This window comes from Solanum lycopersicum, chromosome 4, assembly GCF_036512215.1.
Source record: "Solanum lycopersicum chromosome 4, SLM_r2.1".
In the NCBI taxonomy this organism is placed as follows: domain Eukaryota; kingdom Viridiplantae; phylum Streptophyta; class Magnoliopsida; order Solanales; family Solanaceae; genus Solanum; species Solanum lycopersicum.
In genome coordinates, this window is record NC_090803.1 from 65,667,913 (window position 1) to 65,685,530 (window position 17,618).

The following is a 17,618-nucleotide window of genomic DNA, read 5'->3' on the forward strand; positions in this document are numbered from 1 at the left end:
TCAATGTTCATAAGTAGGCTCACGTTAATAGTCTCTTTCTTATCTGATGTGTGATACTTATACATCGATTAATTTAAATTTTTATTATGAAAAATTTATGTGAGAAATAAATTCTATATTCATAATTCAAATCCAATACTTCTATTAAAGAGGAAAGTATTACAATCCTACTACAACCCTATTATAGGTCAAAATTGGTTAAACGATATTGGTAAAACAGAAAGGAAACATCAAAAGAAAAATTATTTATTTGTTTTTTTGCTAAGTTTAGTCATCTAGTATACACTATAAATATGTTTGGTGGCAAATAACTACCTAATATTTATTATAGGCATTCTTTGTAAACTACACACTGCATCTAATTAAATACTTTTAATGATAAATTAATATTGGGTACAATATATGGAAATAATTCATGTTTTCTTCAATCTACATGCATATATATATATATATATATATATATATAATATTTTATACATGACAAGAACTTTGCATTTTTTGTACGGGTTAAAATCACTTATTTGTTTTTCGCTAAAAAGATAAAAGAGTAATTTCAAAAGATAATTTTAAGTTAATAACTTAGCAATACAAATATAACTTGGTTGGAAATAGTTTCGATGTAAAAAATAAGAAAATTTCAAATAGAATAGATTTTTTTCAACAATTGATCCCATTTTTTTGCGTTCGGTATCTATTATTTAGTGAAATAAATAACTCTATATTTTTAAAATTTCAAAATTGTATTAATGTAATCTGATCCTATTTTATAAAAATACTTGAAGTGGATTAATAAGTTCGAGGTAATATGTTTTCCAGTAACATTCTGCAAAAGAGAAATTTTGGGCCTGTCAGAAGAGGAAATTTTGAGCCTAGTCCAATTAATTGTACAAATAAAACCCATTGGGCTTATGAATTAAGTCCACTATTTCAAATGACTTGTTGATTTAGCTAAGCATTTGAAACCGGCCCATATTTGTTTGACCCGGGTTATCGGAGATGTTTTTTCTTTATTTTTTTGTTTTTTTTTTATTTTTTCTCACCAAAAGCAAACTTTTTTCCTTCGAGGAACACGAATTTAGTCAAGTAGAATCAGATTATACTACTTGTTGCACCGATCGAAAACAAATTGTTAGGGTCAGGCTAAGAAAATTTAATACGAGATACAAAAGGAGGAAAACCTTCTAACTAATATTCCGATCAATTAACTAAGTGCTTTTGTGGCTTTAAGGGAACTTATTAAATGTTAAAAATACAAAATATATATAAATGATAAATTTCAAACGTAATAATTTATTATTTCAAGTGCACTCATAAAGTTGAACTTATGCATTTGTTTCGCCTCACCTTGCCTCGTGCTGAAAGAGGAGAAAAGAGCATCGAATGATTTTTTTTTAATTATCTATTAATATATCTAAAAAGGAAAATTAATTATGTTTAACAAAATTATTAAACTTTAAAACAAAAATATCTTCAAACTAAAAGGTAAGAGGACACTAGTAGTACTAAAGCAACCATCCAAAGTGCTTCTAATTGGACTATTTGCCTAAAAATTCAACTTAACCTAATTTCTCAACCTTCAATTCAACAAAATCCACCCCCTTCCAAGGAAAAAATAAATAGAAAGAAAAAAAAACAAGGCCACTTGGGGTTAATCTGACTAAATAATGAGATCCCTTCGTTATTAATTAAAGATTTTAAATTTGAGTAATAATAATGAAAAACGCCTGCAGTAACAAAATTATCTCTATGTGATCTTTAGACATAAAAACAAGTCTTGATATACGAGATGTTTTGTGCATCAGACTGTTTATTTTGACGGACACTAGAAGTATTAATTATGCTACCTAGGAAAGTGCATATCTTTATCAACAACAAAATTCATGATGGAAACAGAAAAAAGATATGAATGAATTTAATGTAAGATACATAAAGGAAAAATAGAGAAAAAGTGTCCATTGTTTATGGGATTCAACAGTTGTAATTGGATTTTGTTGTTAGAGTGTTGGATCAACTTCCCCAACTTTGGGAGCCAACTAGGCAAGATCCATTTTTTTTCTTGAAGAATCTTCCTTTAAGTGGAAATAAATTAATATTTAAACTATAAATATTCAAATTAATAGGGAATCTTTGGGAAAATATTTGACCTCTTTGTGAATTGTGATCTCCTAGTACCCACTATGAATTTATTCCACTATAGGCAAGTACAACTTGATGCTCCCACTTATATTTGTTTATATAGTGCTTTAATAGTGGAATCAAAATCTATTTTTTTTTAAGTCAATAATAATTAATTTTGGGTGTTACGTGATAATCTAAATTAAATTTAGATGATTTTCCTGAGTTTAGATATTATGTGTAAATTAAAGGAAATGATTATAATTATGTGATTTAAAATAATGTAATTGTATGTAACATGGAAAACTCACCGTCACTATTATTTGGGTGCGCATAAGGAGTAAATTTGCTTTTGTGTATAGCTCACAAATCATATATATTAGATGTAAACTAGGTAAGTACGCTGCGACGAACACAGTTGAGAAGACGTCAACCAGGAAATCGATCTTTAACCTACCCTATGAGCTAGATATCACATGTTACACCAACTTAATCATTTTTACGAGTTTTTTTAAGGATTTCTGCCTAATGAGTTAGTGTTACGATAATATCTTGTGAAAGGCCAAATTGTTACATTACGTTGGTGTAACATATCACAAATATAAGTTGAAATAAAATGAACAAAAATGAATAAAGAAATTTTTAGGCTGAGGCGTTGATATTTCGCTCTCTTTAAGGATATACAAATTTACAGGGCCATAATCTACACCGATCCAATAGTATCACTCTTGACTTGTCCCGTCCAGGATATAACAGCCCAACAACGTTGTAACTTAAGCAACTCCGAATTTGTTGAAGAGTTCAAAGTTCCACATAAGAATACCTTCCCTCAACATATAATTACTCACTTCTGTATAATGAATATAGTTGAAGACTTAGAATATTTTCTTTTTCTCAACTCTCTCTTTCACTGCACTAACTCAATGTACACAATATAATACTTCTCATCTTTTCTTCCACTCTTTCTCATATCTATCTCTCTCTTTTTCCTTCTTCATACTTACACAAATAAAGACCGCACTGTTTATATGTAATAAATTCTTTATTGCAATGAATATGAAGATAGTAGATAGTAAATTTGTCAAATAAATGACTCAAATGTTACGTATATAACTTACAAAACATATATTAATAGAATAATGAGTGAAATTAAATGAAGAGTTGATGGTCAATAACACAAGTAACTAAAAATCAATGATCACTTTCTTCTATAATTAATGAGAGTAAAGAGAGACAAATATAACGTCCATCAATAAAACTAAAATGATATATAATATATTTCTATTAATATTAAAATATCGCACCAACACATTATAAAGAGAAATAACACATTTAAAAGGACTCTTTGACTCATCGAGTGCATGAACCAAAAGTTGACTATATGAGCATGCACATGGAAATTTATACTACAAAGTATGGTGGACGTACTATTTATGCAGGCAAAAATTTCATATATTGGAGTTGTACCAGAAATGTCTATATCAATAATAGTTAGTGGGTGATTTTTTCGTATAAGTAAACTCCACTTTAACGTACCGTCTAAAACTTACTTAAAATTCGAATCTTTATATACAAATAGTTTATAATATTTACTATTTACATTTGAATACATATATTACATATATTATACTTTTGTTAACTATTTTTTAATTTTAACGATTGGAAAGACGACTATTTAATTAATTATTCGATAGTGCCAAATGCCTAAATATTGTTCACTCCCACAACTTTGGCATTATTGAAAGTTTCTTTAAAATAAGCAATATGTTCTCAATTATTGAACATGGTTACTAATTATAGAAAACTTGTTTAAAATGATCAACATATATGCAAAACATTGTTTCTCTTTAATAAGTGTGTATTTGGGTGGGGTGGGGTGGGGGTGGGGGGTGGGGGGGTTATTATTGGGTCAAGTTGAACGGTGTGCATGCATAGAATCAAATAACATCAAATAAGGTAGCTTGCACATGTAAAATTAGTACGTTGGTTGACATTTTTTCGCCTTTAATAAAAATAAAATTTCATTTTCTGAGGATATTTTTAAAATTATATATAAGTAATAATTCTTTATATACATGCCCTCAATTTGCCAAGAAAAGCGAGTAATTGAGTTAAATATGATATGTATGTTCATATTGACTTATTTTGATCAATTGAATTAAACTAACACATTTTAAGGGTTCTTTTTGCGGAAAAGGAGAAATAGGGACGAGATTACGATATAGTAATCGAATAAAGTGAAAGTTCATATAACCAAACTAATTAAGCCGGTAAGACTCCTTATTTTTTAAGGGTAATTTGTGCAATTTCAACATTAAATGTAGACTCAAAACCCATTAATTATTTGCCCCCTTCTATTCATAAGTTGTCTTTTTAATACTTTCCAAAAGCTCTTTTGGCTCTTAAACTATAGCATCTTGCCTCTATATATACCTCAAGTATCACCTTAAAGAATATTCATACATACCACCAACCCAAGTACAAAGAAATAATTATCACTACTCTTTGGTTTTCCCTTAGGAAATTAATGGCTCAACCAAAAATTATGTACACTTGTGCTTTTGCCCTAGCATTAATCTTCTTCTCTTATGGGATTTTGTTGAGTGAGGGAAGGGTACTTTTAAAAAAAGAAAAGAACAACAACACAATATTTAGCCATCATGAAGAAAATAGCCATACAAAGGTAGTGAAGAATAACTACTTCAACAATATTGATCATAACAATATGCATGGTAATATTAATATTTCAGAAGAAGGAGGTCCTGGCCATAGCCCTGGTGTTGGTCATGGAGGTGGACCCCCATGATGGAATGCAGGGTCCGACGTTGCAGCTTTGATCCAGACCTTATATACGTATCATGATATTCACAAATATTAAATTTCAAATTCCATAAAGTTTAAATTCTTATCTATCCCTCGTGAACCCCGAGCCATGAATTGATTGATTAGGACTATTATTGTACTTTAGATTTACAGGATAAGGAAGTTGGATATATATTGTAGTAGTATATATTTGTTCGAAGTTTACTAGCTAGTCTGAGTTGTATAGGGTCTTAAAGGGAGAAACACTTTCTACTAAGATATATTTTTCCGTTTTAGTACTACACACTCATTGATAATAGTACTAGTATTATCGTGACCTAGTTTAACATGTTTGATATATAAAATAGGTCACATATATATCTCTATTGTGCTTTAGATCTATCATTATGTAAACCATGTAATATAAAGTTTGTATTGTACATTATTGGTTTGTGAAGTGTCATTTGTTACATATATTTAAGTTTTGTTTTAATTATCTAAACTTTAATGTATAAAGCAAATGGGATGATTTAGAAGATTAATAACGATTTTGCAAATTAATTTGAAATCTTAGTTTGGAAAGACAACGTCTAATTAAATTTTATATCTGAAATTTTGAATATGTTAATTTTAGAACTCTAAATTGGAAATTGCCATACCACACTCTTAAAAGGAAAAAAAAATCATAGAATATTTTTGTTAGTTATCTTGTTTAGCATTGTTTACATAAGATATGTTTTTTTTAAGGAAAAGAAAAAACTTGTTAATATTGATTCTTTTTAACTATTTTTCTATATTTACATAATCTTAAATGATCACTTGGAAACGAAAACCTGAAAACTAGTTCTTTATGAAGTGTTAACACTATTAAAGTGGAGAAGGATATACTTTATTTATTAGTAAAATATTATTTTATATTTATTTGTAATTGCAACTTCATTTTTATAATACTAAAGTGTATCTATCTAAATAACATTGGAAAACGATAACAATTAATGTTGCACAAGACATGGCCTAAAATTCAATGATCAGTTTATGTGATATAGTACACGATAACTTTATAATAAACGTCTGAATAAATTAAATATTATGATCATAAATTATTTTTAATAAGTTTTTATTATAGTAATTTTGCAATTCGATTTTTTCTCAACACTCTGTTTATGAAATTTTTCAACATAATCCAATTTTTTTATTTTTTTTGGGCTGAGACAATTCTGTTATTGCTAGTACAATTAATAGCACACAATACTTTACTTGTCATACGTCTATCACTGAAAAACCCATCGAAATAAATGCGTTGTACGTAAAAAAATCTTACTTTCACTAAAATCAATACAATAACTGTATGTCTGTAACTGTAAAAAAAAAAAAAAAAAACTAAAAGGTGCAAAAAGACAAATAAAAAAAAAAAAGTTACTCAAAAAACTGTAGCCGACCGAATTTATACGAATTAAGTAAATTATTTAATCCGTATATATCCGAAAACATTTCTTCAAAATGAACGGTTGATATTAATAGAGCACCGTTTAATCCAACGGCTGATATTTGATACAGGGCTTCACTGAATCCGTCATCCTCCTCATAAATCTTCTTTTTGCAATCAGATTCACCTATACTTACAACCATATCTATCTCTATATATTTTTTTCCTTTTTATAAATTATTATTTATATATTTATATTTATTTATTTATAGTAAGTATAAATTAAAGTTTTTTTTTGTGTGAGAGTTTACTCTAGGGTTTGAGGTAAAGATGCAGAGCAACAATGGTACTGAATCTCAAGACAATAAGCAGCCGCCACCGCCGTCGTCACAGGCAGCGACGTCTCCGACGGCGCAACAAGGAGTGAGTGCTGCAGCGGTTGTACCCGTGGCGGCGGCGGCGCCAGCAGGGGCGCAGCAGCAGCCGTGGGTGGCGATGCAGTACCCGGCGGCGGCGATGGTAATGCAGCATCCAATGATGCCGGCCCCACATTATCCACCGCACTATATGCCGTTTCATCCACAACATCACCACCACCTTATCCACCACCCACCGCACTCACCGTCACCGCATCAACAAGGTGGAGGTGGAGGATCTAATAATAATGAAAATCGAACGATCTGGGTGGGTGACCTTCATAATTGGATGGATGAGGATTATCTACGTAGCTGCTTCGCTACCACTAATGAGGTATAAGTCTGTACCAGTTTACGCTCATGCATATATTTATATATATTTGGTGCTCTGTTTTTTTAAACACGTGATTTATGTTTTTCTATAAATGTTTTCATGTGATTAATTACAGTAAAATCTGGATTTATTGAATGGGGTAGAATGATGGCAGGTAGCTACTAGTTAGCCGCCGTCACAAGTAAAGTTTTTATATTTTTTCCATAAATATCTTTTTGTACTTTCAGTGACAGGCCTAAAATGGAATGTTGATGACTGGGAATAGATAGTTTGTATGATTAGGCAATGCTTTAATTAGGGAATAGATAGTCTTCATTCTCTATTTTTCTAGAGGAAAATAGTCTGTAAATGGTAAGTTATTATTTCCATTGTGAAACTGGGGCAAGGCAATAATTTTACTACTTTAACTAGTACAGATTCTGTATGTCTTGAGGGGAGTAGCTTTGGAATTTTTATTAAAAAAACATGTGCAAAGATTGAAACTTTTTGCTACCGAAGCCAAAATTTAAGATTTGTAAAGCTCATGCCAGCCTTAAATATTCCACCTTGAATGTTGTAACATGCTTTCAGAATTACTAAAAAGGTATAGTCTTGACGTTCTGGTTAACATGGATTCGTCATGTAATCTACTTGTAACGTCTCTGATATATATATAGTAACTTCTTTGATAGTCTGTGAGATTGTTTGGGTCTTGTTGGAGTATAATAATCTTAATATTAAATTTCCAAGTTCAGATGTTGATCTCTTTGCAGTAGGCAAGTTTAATGTGGAGATAAATAAAAGAACAAGTTTTTCTTAGAACATCTGTTTTCTCTTCATTGTTGCCTTTCTGATGTTCAGCAGAGATTGGATGACAACCATTAAAATTGCTAATAGTATGCAACTGTTATGTTATTGAGAGCTTTCTGAGAAAGCATCTCCCATTGCATTCTTTTGGCACACAACATTACTCTGTACTAACAGCACAACACACATGAATTGTATTGCATATGTCAATGAACATGATATGTCTGCCCATGCCAATGAGCATGATATGTCATGACACACCCAAGTTGGTGAACATTGAGGCTCTCTAGTATTCAAATTGAATGACAAGAAAATACTAAGTAATTAGTGACATCATATAAACTCCTGGTAGCTATTCAACATTTATTAAGTTGGAAGCAGAATGAGAAACTCTTGCATGATGATTCAGGCCATTTGAAATTCTTGAATGTGCTTGGAGGTTAAATATTGACCCATTGCCCACCCAAAAATGATTTCTCCATATGGGGAAAAAGTGAAGTCTTTGACCTCATGATTTTCTTGTCAGCTTATATGGTTCTTGTTTGTGCAGGTTGCCTCCATCAAGGTAATTCGCAATAAACAGACTGGTTTCTCTGAAGGGTATGGTTTTGTGGAATTCTTCACACATGCATCTGCCGAGAAAGTTCTGCAGACATATTCTTGCATGACAATGCCTAATGCGGAACAACCTTTCCGTCTGAATTGGGCTACATTCAGTATGGGTGACAAGCGAGCAAACAATGGTTCCGATCTGTCCATCTTTGTAGGAGATTTAGCTGCAGATGTTACTGATACCTTACTGCTTGATACTTTCTCCCTAAAATACCCCTCTGTTAAAGCTGCTAAGGTTGTCATTGATGCCAACACTGGTCGTTCTAAAGGATATGGTTTTGTAAGGTTTGGAGATGATAATGAGAGGTCTTCAGCTATGAATGAAATGAATGGTGTGTATTGTTCAAGCAGACCTATGCGAATTGGTGCCGCCACACCACGGAAATCATCAGGATATCCACAACAATATTCTTCTCAAGGTAATGAGTGTTGTAATTTAGATATTTTTGCTGGCATTAATTGTTGATAGCTCTAAGTTTTCTTATTTTTGCACAAGAAAACAATCAGACCCCTTTGGAAGGAAAAAAAAATGAGTTGCGTTGTTAGCAGTTACACCTCACAGTCTTTTCCATTAAAAAATGAGGATGAGAACTTTATTCTTACGGATTTTCCTATCACGAATGCTGTAAAGTTGGTGAAAAATGACAGAGACTGGAAGAAATGGATCTAATTGCAAAATCATTTCTGAGCATATATAGTAAAAAGAATAGTTCTTTGTTCTTTTTCTAATTTAGTAACTTCAAAGTGTGTCACATTTTGGTGCTACTGCCATTTCTGCTATTGAGACACTTGTGCAAACACCCCTACCCTGTAGTATTAGCGTTCTTGTAGAGGAGAATTTATCACTTGTGGACTTGCTATTTAACATGCAGTATCATGGTACTCCTAGTACTCCTGTGTCCTCTTGTTGCAGGGTGTTAAAATTTTGTTTTTCCTAGAAAGGATTTTCAATTTCCATATTGTGTACGCATGTTAAGACTACTTGCCTTATTTTTATGGCCTTCCTTACTATCTTCATGCCTTGCTTTTGATATTTGTATATTCTTTGAAATGACGACTTGGACTTAAGAGCAACAATTTCATTCTTCCAAGTCAACTTTGACACATACATGTTCTCTTACATTCTACATGGTTTAGCTAACAAAATTTAATTCTTGAAGAAGAGGAGGTAAAAGAGAATGAACCCCTTTCCTGTAACTACTGAGAAATGGGTATATTCAATTACCTGGTTGTTATGTAGCTGCCTTCTTGAGGTTGTGTTTGTAACTGTCATCTTTGCTTGTAACTGTTTATTTTAGCTGATATTTTCACGTGCAACAGGTATGTATCAGGTTTTGATTAGGCACCTAAAAGTGTGAGCATGAATGAGATTTGTGGTAACTTGATAGATATTAAATTGTCTGAGTCCATAAAGTAAATTAATGTGTTCCTTTCCTTTTTAACCATTAGGTTTTGTTTCCAATTTCACTTCATTAGCATTAGTTGTTTTTCTTTTGCGGTTAAACAGTATTTATAGTGAAAACATCAAAATAATGGTCCATTAATTTCAAAGCATTACTGTGGATGTTGTGGTAGTCGAGGTGACTGTTTTATATTTTTAAATACTTGCTTCTGAACTGCATTTGGTAGGTGGATACTCCAACGGTGGACCAGCTCAAGGATCACAACCTGATGCAGATTCTACAAATACCACAGTTTGTTAACTACTCTATTCTTTAATCTTACTCTTTTTCTAATTTTTGAGTCCCCTTGGCTAACCGATATCGTCATAGATTTTTGTTGGAGGTCTTGACCCCAATGTCAGTGATGAAGATCTTAGACAGCCTTTTGCACAGTATGGTGAAATAGTTTCTGTAAAAATTCCAGTTGGGAAAGGATGTGGATTTGTGCAATTCGCAAAGAGGTATCTTGACAATTATGATTTTTCATGTCATTAGGTGTCTTATTAGACGGTAAATGCTCAGTAACAAATATATATAATTTGTCTGGCAGGAATGATGCAGAGGAAGCCTTACAGAAGTTGACCGGAACTGCTATTGGCAAGCAAACGGTGCGCCTTTCTTGGGGACGAAACCCAGCAAATAAACAGGTGTTTTCTCTTTCTTTCTCCCATTATGCCTTTGTCTCTCAGCTGTCGCTTCTTTGAAGTTTGTGTCTTTAAAACAAAAAAGAATTTCCGAATAGGCCAGTGAATTCTTAGGACAAGTCATAAATCTGGTGGAAAGCATCTGTCATGTCGCATAGTTTTCTATTTTCAGCATTTCCTTAACTTATGGAAACTCCTAGTTATGCTTGTTGGTAGAAGTGGGAATATCTATTCTCAAGCTGCATAAGCTATCAGGAAGCTTTAGTGTGTTACAATAACATACTTCTGATTTTATGCTGTAAGGTGATCAAACTATCTGCTCCTCTGCCCCCCTTTCTGCGATGGTAGTAGCCTATTGATATGTTCTCTGTGACAAATTTTAAGTTGCTCCAGTTATGCAGTTAGACACCTGGTTCTTTACATGTTCTCCTTTTATGCTTGCATTGCATCAATTTCCTGTCTCCTTTCTGTTGCTTCTTTGAAGACTTATTGGAGGAAAAATGAATCTCCCAGGCAGGTGGGATTAATGCTTAGAATAGTTACGAGCACTGGCTAGCATCTGTTTCCAAAACAATTGTAAGGAGGAGCTTGTGATTATAGAAACTCTTAAGTCATGCTTGTTGGTAGAAGTGGGAATATCTATTAATACCAAAAGAAAAAGAGCTTCATGAATTGACAGAGTGAAATGACACTCATATTTATAAGCAATTTATATCGAGAAGCCATGGTAGTGAAATAACTATTGGGGGTTGTGACGGTATTGATAAGCTGTTATATGCCATACTCTTCAACATGTCTCTCTCTATTGACTATCTATGCTTGTATTGCTGAATCTCTTTCCTGTGGAATATTGCAGCCACGATCTGATTTTGGGAACCAGTGGACTGGGCCATACTATGGAGGACATTTCTATGATGGTTATGGGTATGCATTCCCGCAACCGCATGACCCGGGGATGTATGCTGCTGCCTATGGGGCTTATCCAGTGTATGGTACTCACCAGCAACAAGTAAGCTGAAAGTGTGGCGCTGAGTTCCTCTGCTTGAATAGTGAATGTGCTTAATTTATTTGTTTCAAGCATGGAATGTAGAATTTAATCAAATCCCTCCAGATGAGGAGTGGAACTGAATTTTGACTGGATGTGTTAGTCTCCTAGGGATTCTATTAAACATTTATTTAGAAGTTTGGACTTTAGACATGAAACTTCTTGGATGGAATAAATCATAATCATCCACTGTGGTACATGTTATGTACTTCAGAAAGCGAAATGGTGCTTGCAAAATATTCAGATTTTCTGGATGCAAATCAATTCTTTTGATCTGCTTTTTGTGTTATTTGTAATGGCGATCCACTCTCACAAGCTCTCTTCTACTTGGATAGCCATTTTTTCTGGAACTTGTTTTGTTTCTTGAATTTTTCTGTGTGAGCCAGAGCTCTTGGGCTTTGGTCTAGTGTTAGTGTGCAAGATGTGTAGGACCATACTTCCATCTCTTTCATCGCAACGTAGGCTCGGGGTTTTGAGCCCCTTGCTCAAGTTTTTGGCAGATGAAACCAGTAATGACAGTGTGGATCTAATAAGCAGTGAGTTGGCCATGAATTTAGATGTTGTATGAACACCCATAATGGGAGTGCTAGCATTTCAAAAAAATTAATGATTCTTGGTTGGCACACCCAAAGTGCTGTCGAAGACTAAATTTGTATTTGTGCTGCAAAATCTGTCATTAGGAACAATATGATAATAACTAACTATCAAGGTCAGCTAATTTCTTCAAAGTTTTGTTTGATAATCGTATTAGAGTTCGATATAATTGGTTTTGAATAATTTAAAAGAGTTATAATACTATTATATTACTTTTATTATGGCAACTAAATCAATTCTTTTCTTCAACCAACTTCACATAGAACCAAAGACGACCTATGTGTTAGAATTTATGAATAAGGTTAATTTAGTTGGGATTATTGGGTCAAACAAAATAATGAAGAGTTTTATTTGGAAACTAAACTCAATCATCAATTGGTTAATTGGGACTACGAGTTGGGACAAAAGAGTGATGCTTATTGTGAAGAATTTATTTGTTCCTCTAATCATCTTTCTAAAATTTAAGTTTTGTTATTTCTATTCTTTATCTCTATCCTTAGTTACTAATTCTTTCGATATTTTCTATTGTAATTCAATAATTTGACTATCAAAAATATATAATACTTAGGTATTTTTTTTTCCCTTGAAACCTACATTATTGGGAAAAAAGAAATAAGTAACGAGAAACCAAAAAAAAAAAAACTCATAAAAAAGTAGAGAATAAGCACGAGTACAATGCGAAATGACCCATTGATTCAACTTTACTCTCTATTTTACTTTTCGAATATAGAATTTTCTATTTTTTCAGACAATCAATTTCAATTTAATTTTTTATTTTTACTCTTTAAAAAAAAAAAAAATTTCTCTTCAATATTATATTATTATTTCTGGTTCATTCTTATTTTCTTATTTAATGATATAAATCATCTATCTTTTTCTCCAATTATTACTTTATATGATTCTCATGTGATACAAAAAATTATTTTTTCAATTTTTTTATTTAATATTATATTTTACTCAAAAATTTTAAAGGGAAAAGGAACGAATTTTTATAAATGGTACGTATTTGCCCTCCGTTATATTTTGCGTTCATATAAGCCCTTGCCATCCAATTATAGGTACTTATATACCCCTCTCACTAACGAACTCCTAATTTTTTACACGTATCTTAGTCCTATTGTACTACTCGTTTGACCGCTTCTTTTAACCCATAATTCCACTATCCGCCCCATAACCCAATACCCACCCAATTTCCTCTGAATCTTGCTCTTACTGGATTTGAAGCCTTCCTCTTCCTTTTCAACACACGCCTTGAATTTGGTGGGTGAAGAGTATGCGAGCAATGCAAATGACCTATGATAGTTGGTGGCCACAAAATTTTGAGATTTAGTTATCACTTCTTCCGGGAAAGCTATTATGAAAAACTCCTCTATACTCCAAAAAAAAAACGAGGCAAGAACAATATTTGAATCTACGAAGAATTTGAACCTATTCCTCGTCTTTGCCGTACAATTCTTGCTGTTTATGAAGATGATCTTCATAACCCAAATTTTCATCTGACGGAGGATATAGGCTTAACCCTAATTGGGTGTTTTAATTTGGATTCCTTTTAGAGGAAATTTGGTGGGTATTGAGTTATGGGGCGGATAGTAGGATTATGGGTTAAAAAAAGGGTCAAACGGGTAGTTCAATAGGATTAAGATACGTGTAAAAAATTAGGAGTCCGTTAGTGAGAAGGGTATATATGTACCTATAATTAGACAATATGGGTTTATATGGACGCAAAATATATGGAGGACATATACGTACCATTTATTAAAGTTCAGGAGTAATTCGTCTCTTTTCCCAATTTTAAAGAGCATAAATTGCACGAGAATATTATATAATATATAAATTTAACGAACAAATTCAAATAAAATTGAAATATGATTAGATAAACGTTACATAATCACTTGATTTTTGAAATTATTAGATTACTCCCATAAATGCTCTATTAATACATTATTGTATTCAAAATGATCATTTTTGTCCTTTTTATTATGTCTAGCTAAAAATTATATCCGAATCGAAGATTTTCATCTAACACTATTTCTGTCATTGGAGTTGAAGCCTCTACGATATCTTGAATTAGTGCATTAAGATCACGTTCATCCTCAATTATCACGTTGTGTAGTATAATATATGTAGTCATTATATCATGTATCACTTTCTTTCTCCGGAAACGTGACGGACTTGCAATGATTGCAAAACTTCGAATTCTTGTTCATCATCTTTTTAACATGGTTCTTGTTTCATCGCGAATTAATTATTATTTTATTATTGTATTTTATGTTGTATTTAAATTATTAAGTTATGTATTATATTGTTATCTTGTATTTAAATTAAAATTTTCATCTTATCATTGTAATTTTGTGTATTCTTTATAATGAAAATTAATAATAAAATAAAATTTTATTTTGATGAAAATTATAAAAGAATATATTAATTTGAAACTAAAGTAGCAAATATTAAATAATATATTTTTTAAAATATTATATACATTTAAAATGACTTATGAATATTAGATATTTAACTAATGAAACTATATGTAAAATAATATGTTAATTGGAAAGTAAAGAAAATAATAATAAAATATTGAAAAAGTAAAATAGAGAATAGAGAATAGAGGGTAATTTGGAGGTCGGTTGGAGAGGGCATTCTCTATCTTACTCTCCAAATTTAGAGAATGGAGAGTAAAATAGAGGTGAGTTGGAGATGGTCTAAGTACTGCATTATTTATAATCAATTAGTGTTTTCAAATATTTTAAAAAATAAAATCGATTTTAGTATTGAATTAAGCCAAATCTTCTAATGTGAATTCGAATTAATTAAATATCATAACTTCATCAGACGAAAAAAGACTTTATAATCGACTACTAAAAATAAATACTGCTCAAACAAATACCAAAGCGATAAGTTATATATTAATTGACTAATATTTTGACAGCGGCAACGGACTAGTAGTCACCACAATGTGGTATCATGAAACAACTAGATACACGTGTTCTGCATGGCATGATATACGTAGGACGTCACATATGACACAAATTTTTCATGTAGGGTGCCATGTAGTATGAATGCATCAATTTGTTCAATTTTATACAAGTTTAAGTGCCTACCTGTACACATCTAAAGTTAAGGGCCGTAGTTGCCAACTGACGCCAAATTAAGGGTTATGTTTGTTTATTATGCCTATATTTTTAATTTTATCTTCGATATATTATTTGATATCTGCATTGTATAGAGTAGTAAAGATTCTTTCATCTTTAACTAACTAGAGTTTTCAGATTTCCCTAAAAATGAAGTCGCCTTTAGTAAGAAAGGTTTTATTTTGAAGTATAATTTTTCAATATGAATTCAAACTAGTCAAGCCTCATAAACCAGTACGAAGTAAAACCCCCCAAAGAAATACGATATAATGTGATGAGCTTCATCCTATGAAAAAAAAACTTTTATTTTTATGGGACAAAAGAGGAAAATAAATTAGTTAGCAACACCACAACGATCATTTAGAGAAAATGGTCAAAAGCCCCTTAATCTATAGCCGAATTTTCAATTACACACTCATACTTTATGAGGGTCCTATCACCCCTCTGAACTGTTTAAAACTAAAAAAGTTATATCCTTGAAAAGTCATAACCATATCTATATTGATCTGTGAATTTCACGCATTCGACACGTGAAAATTTAATTATTTAATTATTTTTTTTAATTTTCTTATAATCCCTTTTCGTTTTTCCTATACTCCTCCAATTTCTTCAAATTATAAAGCAATTTCTTTCCCAATTCCTTCAAATTTCTAAAGTAATTTCACCATTACTTTAAACACCAAAGTCCATCAAAATTGGATTATGACGAACAAGAGAGAGATGAAAGGAGGTGCGGGAGGGTTTTTACTGGTGTTTTGAGTTTCGCCGGAGGCAGCAGTGGCGTTTCGTCGAAGACAGTGAAAATGGTGGCGTTTTGTCGGAGGCAGCGACAATGGTGAAGTTTCGTCGGAGGAAGCAACAATGATAGCTTTTAACTGGTAGCAGTGGGAGAGGAAAACTAAAAAAATGAGGGGAGCAAAATAGAGAGGAAGAGCAAGTGCAAATTCTCTTCGAAAAAAATGAGGAAGAAACTTGTAATTGGTTGCTTTGAGATTTGAGATTGATAATTAAAAGATCTATAAAATAAAATAAAAATCTTATTTGAGAGTTCAATTGAGTTTGATGTAAACCTAAATTGATTTTTTTCCCTAATATGATCCAAATCTCATTTTTAGGTGATATAAATAGATCTCATTTTACTTTTAATTGATTTAAATGATTTATAAAAAATTCTTACATGAGATTTTAGGAGCTTGTGTGAAATCAACCATGGTGAATCCGGTGAAAATGGTGGTGGCAATGATGGTTTAGAGATGGTGAATGGTGGAGAAATTTGATCTTTATTGCTATGGAGAAGACAATAAATAAATAAATAAAAACATATATTCTTAAAAATAGATATTAAAAATAAAATTTTAATATTAAATTTTTGTGCTCACTCTCTCAAAGAGAGTGAGATACACCCATTTTGCCAGCTAAGCGTTCAGGGAGGTAATAGTTTCAGTTTTATAAAATTTAAAAGGGTGATAAGATCTCCGTAAAATATGAGTGTGTAGTTGGAAATCCGGCTATAGATTGGAGGGGGGGGGGGGGTTGGGCATTTTCTCGATCATTTATAAACCATGTCTCAATATTTTAACAACCACTACAATATGATGTGTTGACCTTGAATTTGATAATCTGAGAATTTATCTTTTTTATTGAACCGAAAAGATCTTTTCTTAAATCGATTTTGATTTTTTAACATATCGAGGCTTAATTTAATTTGATCTTTCCTTAAAACTAACTATAACAAGGCTAAATTATTCAAGTGTTTAACATATCGTGACTTAATTAAATTTGAATTTTTCATTGGAAAAACCAACTCCAACAAGGGTAGATAATTCTAAGTATTTGGTTGTCACATTGAGCCTAAATTAAATTTAAATTCACATAAAAAAAAATATTCTCTTTAAATAGACTATTCAAATTTAAAATTTTTATAGCAACATTCCAAACTTAGAGGGCTAAATATGTAATTTTGTTAAGTTTAAACATACATATCCAAACTTTTCGGTAAAAAAAAAACTAACTAAATTGGGTGTGATTATGATGAGCAAAGATTAAACAATTCCAAACATGACTTTTGCCTCACTAAAAGAGGAAAAAATGATACTAGAATCACTTTATTGAAAAAAAAAAAACATCCTTTGTTAATTAATTAACTCCCCCACATTATTGGTAATAAGACCCAAAAAGAAATCAAATTTAATTATTTATTTTAATATGTTGCATCATGGGATACACACCTAAGACACTGTTCCTACCAAAGCCACATCCTTATCACAACCGTTG

General features: G+C 31.7%; 1 protein-coding gene across 1 annotated transcript; it reads left to right on the forward strand.

Annotated features, from left to right (window-relative positions):
* The first annotated feature begins 6,518 nt into the window (after positions 1 to 6,518).
* Positions 6,519 to 11,882, forward strand: LOC101261707 (polyadenylate-binding protein RBP47). Its single transcript, XM_004238132.4, has 6 exons — positions 6,519 to 7,093; positions 8,430 to 8,910; positions 10,121 to 10,185; positions 10,264 to 10,394; positions 10,484 to 10,580; positions 11,434 to 11,882. Exons 1-6 carry the CDS (start codon positions 6,674 to 6,676, stop codon positions 11,593 to 11,595), a joined length of 1,356 nt encoding a protein of 451 aa, XP_004238180.2. The 5' UTR covers positions 6,519 to 6,673; the 3' UTR covers positions 11,596 to 11,882.
* The last annotated feature ends 5,736 nt before the right edge of the window (positions 11,883 to 17,618 follow it).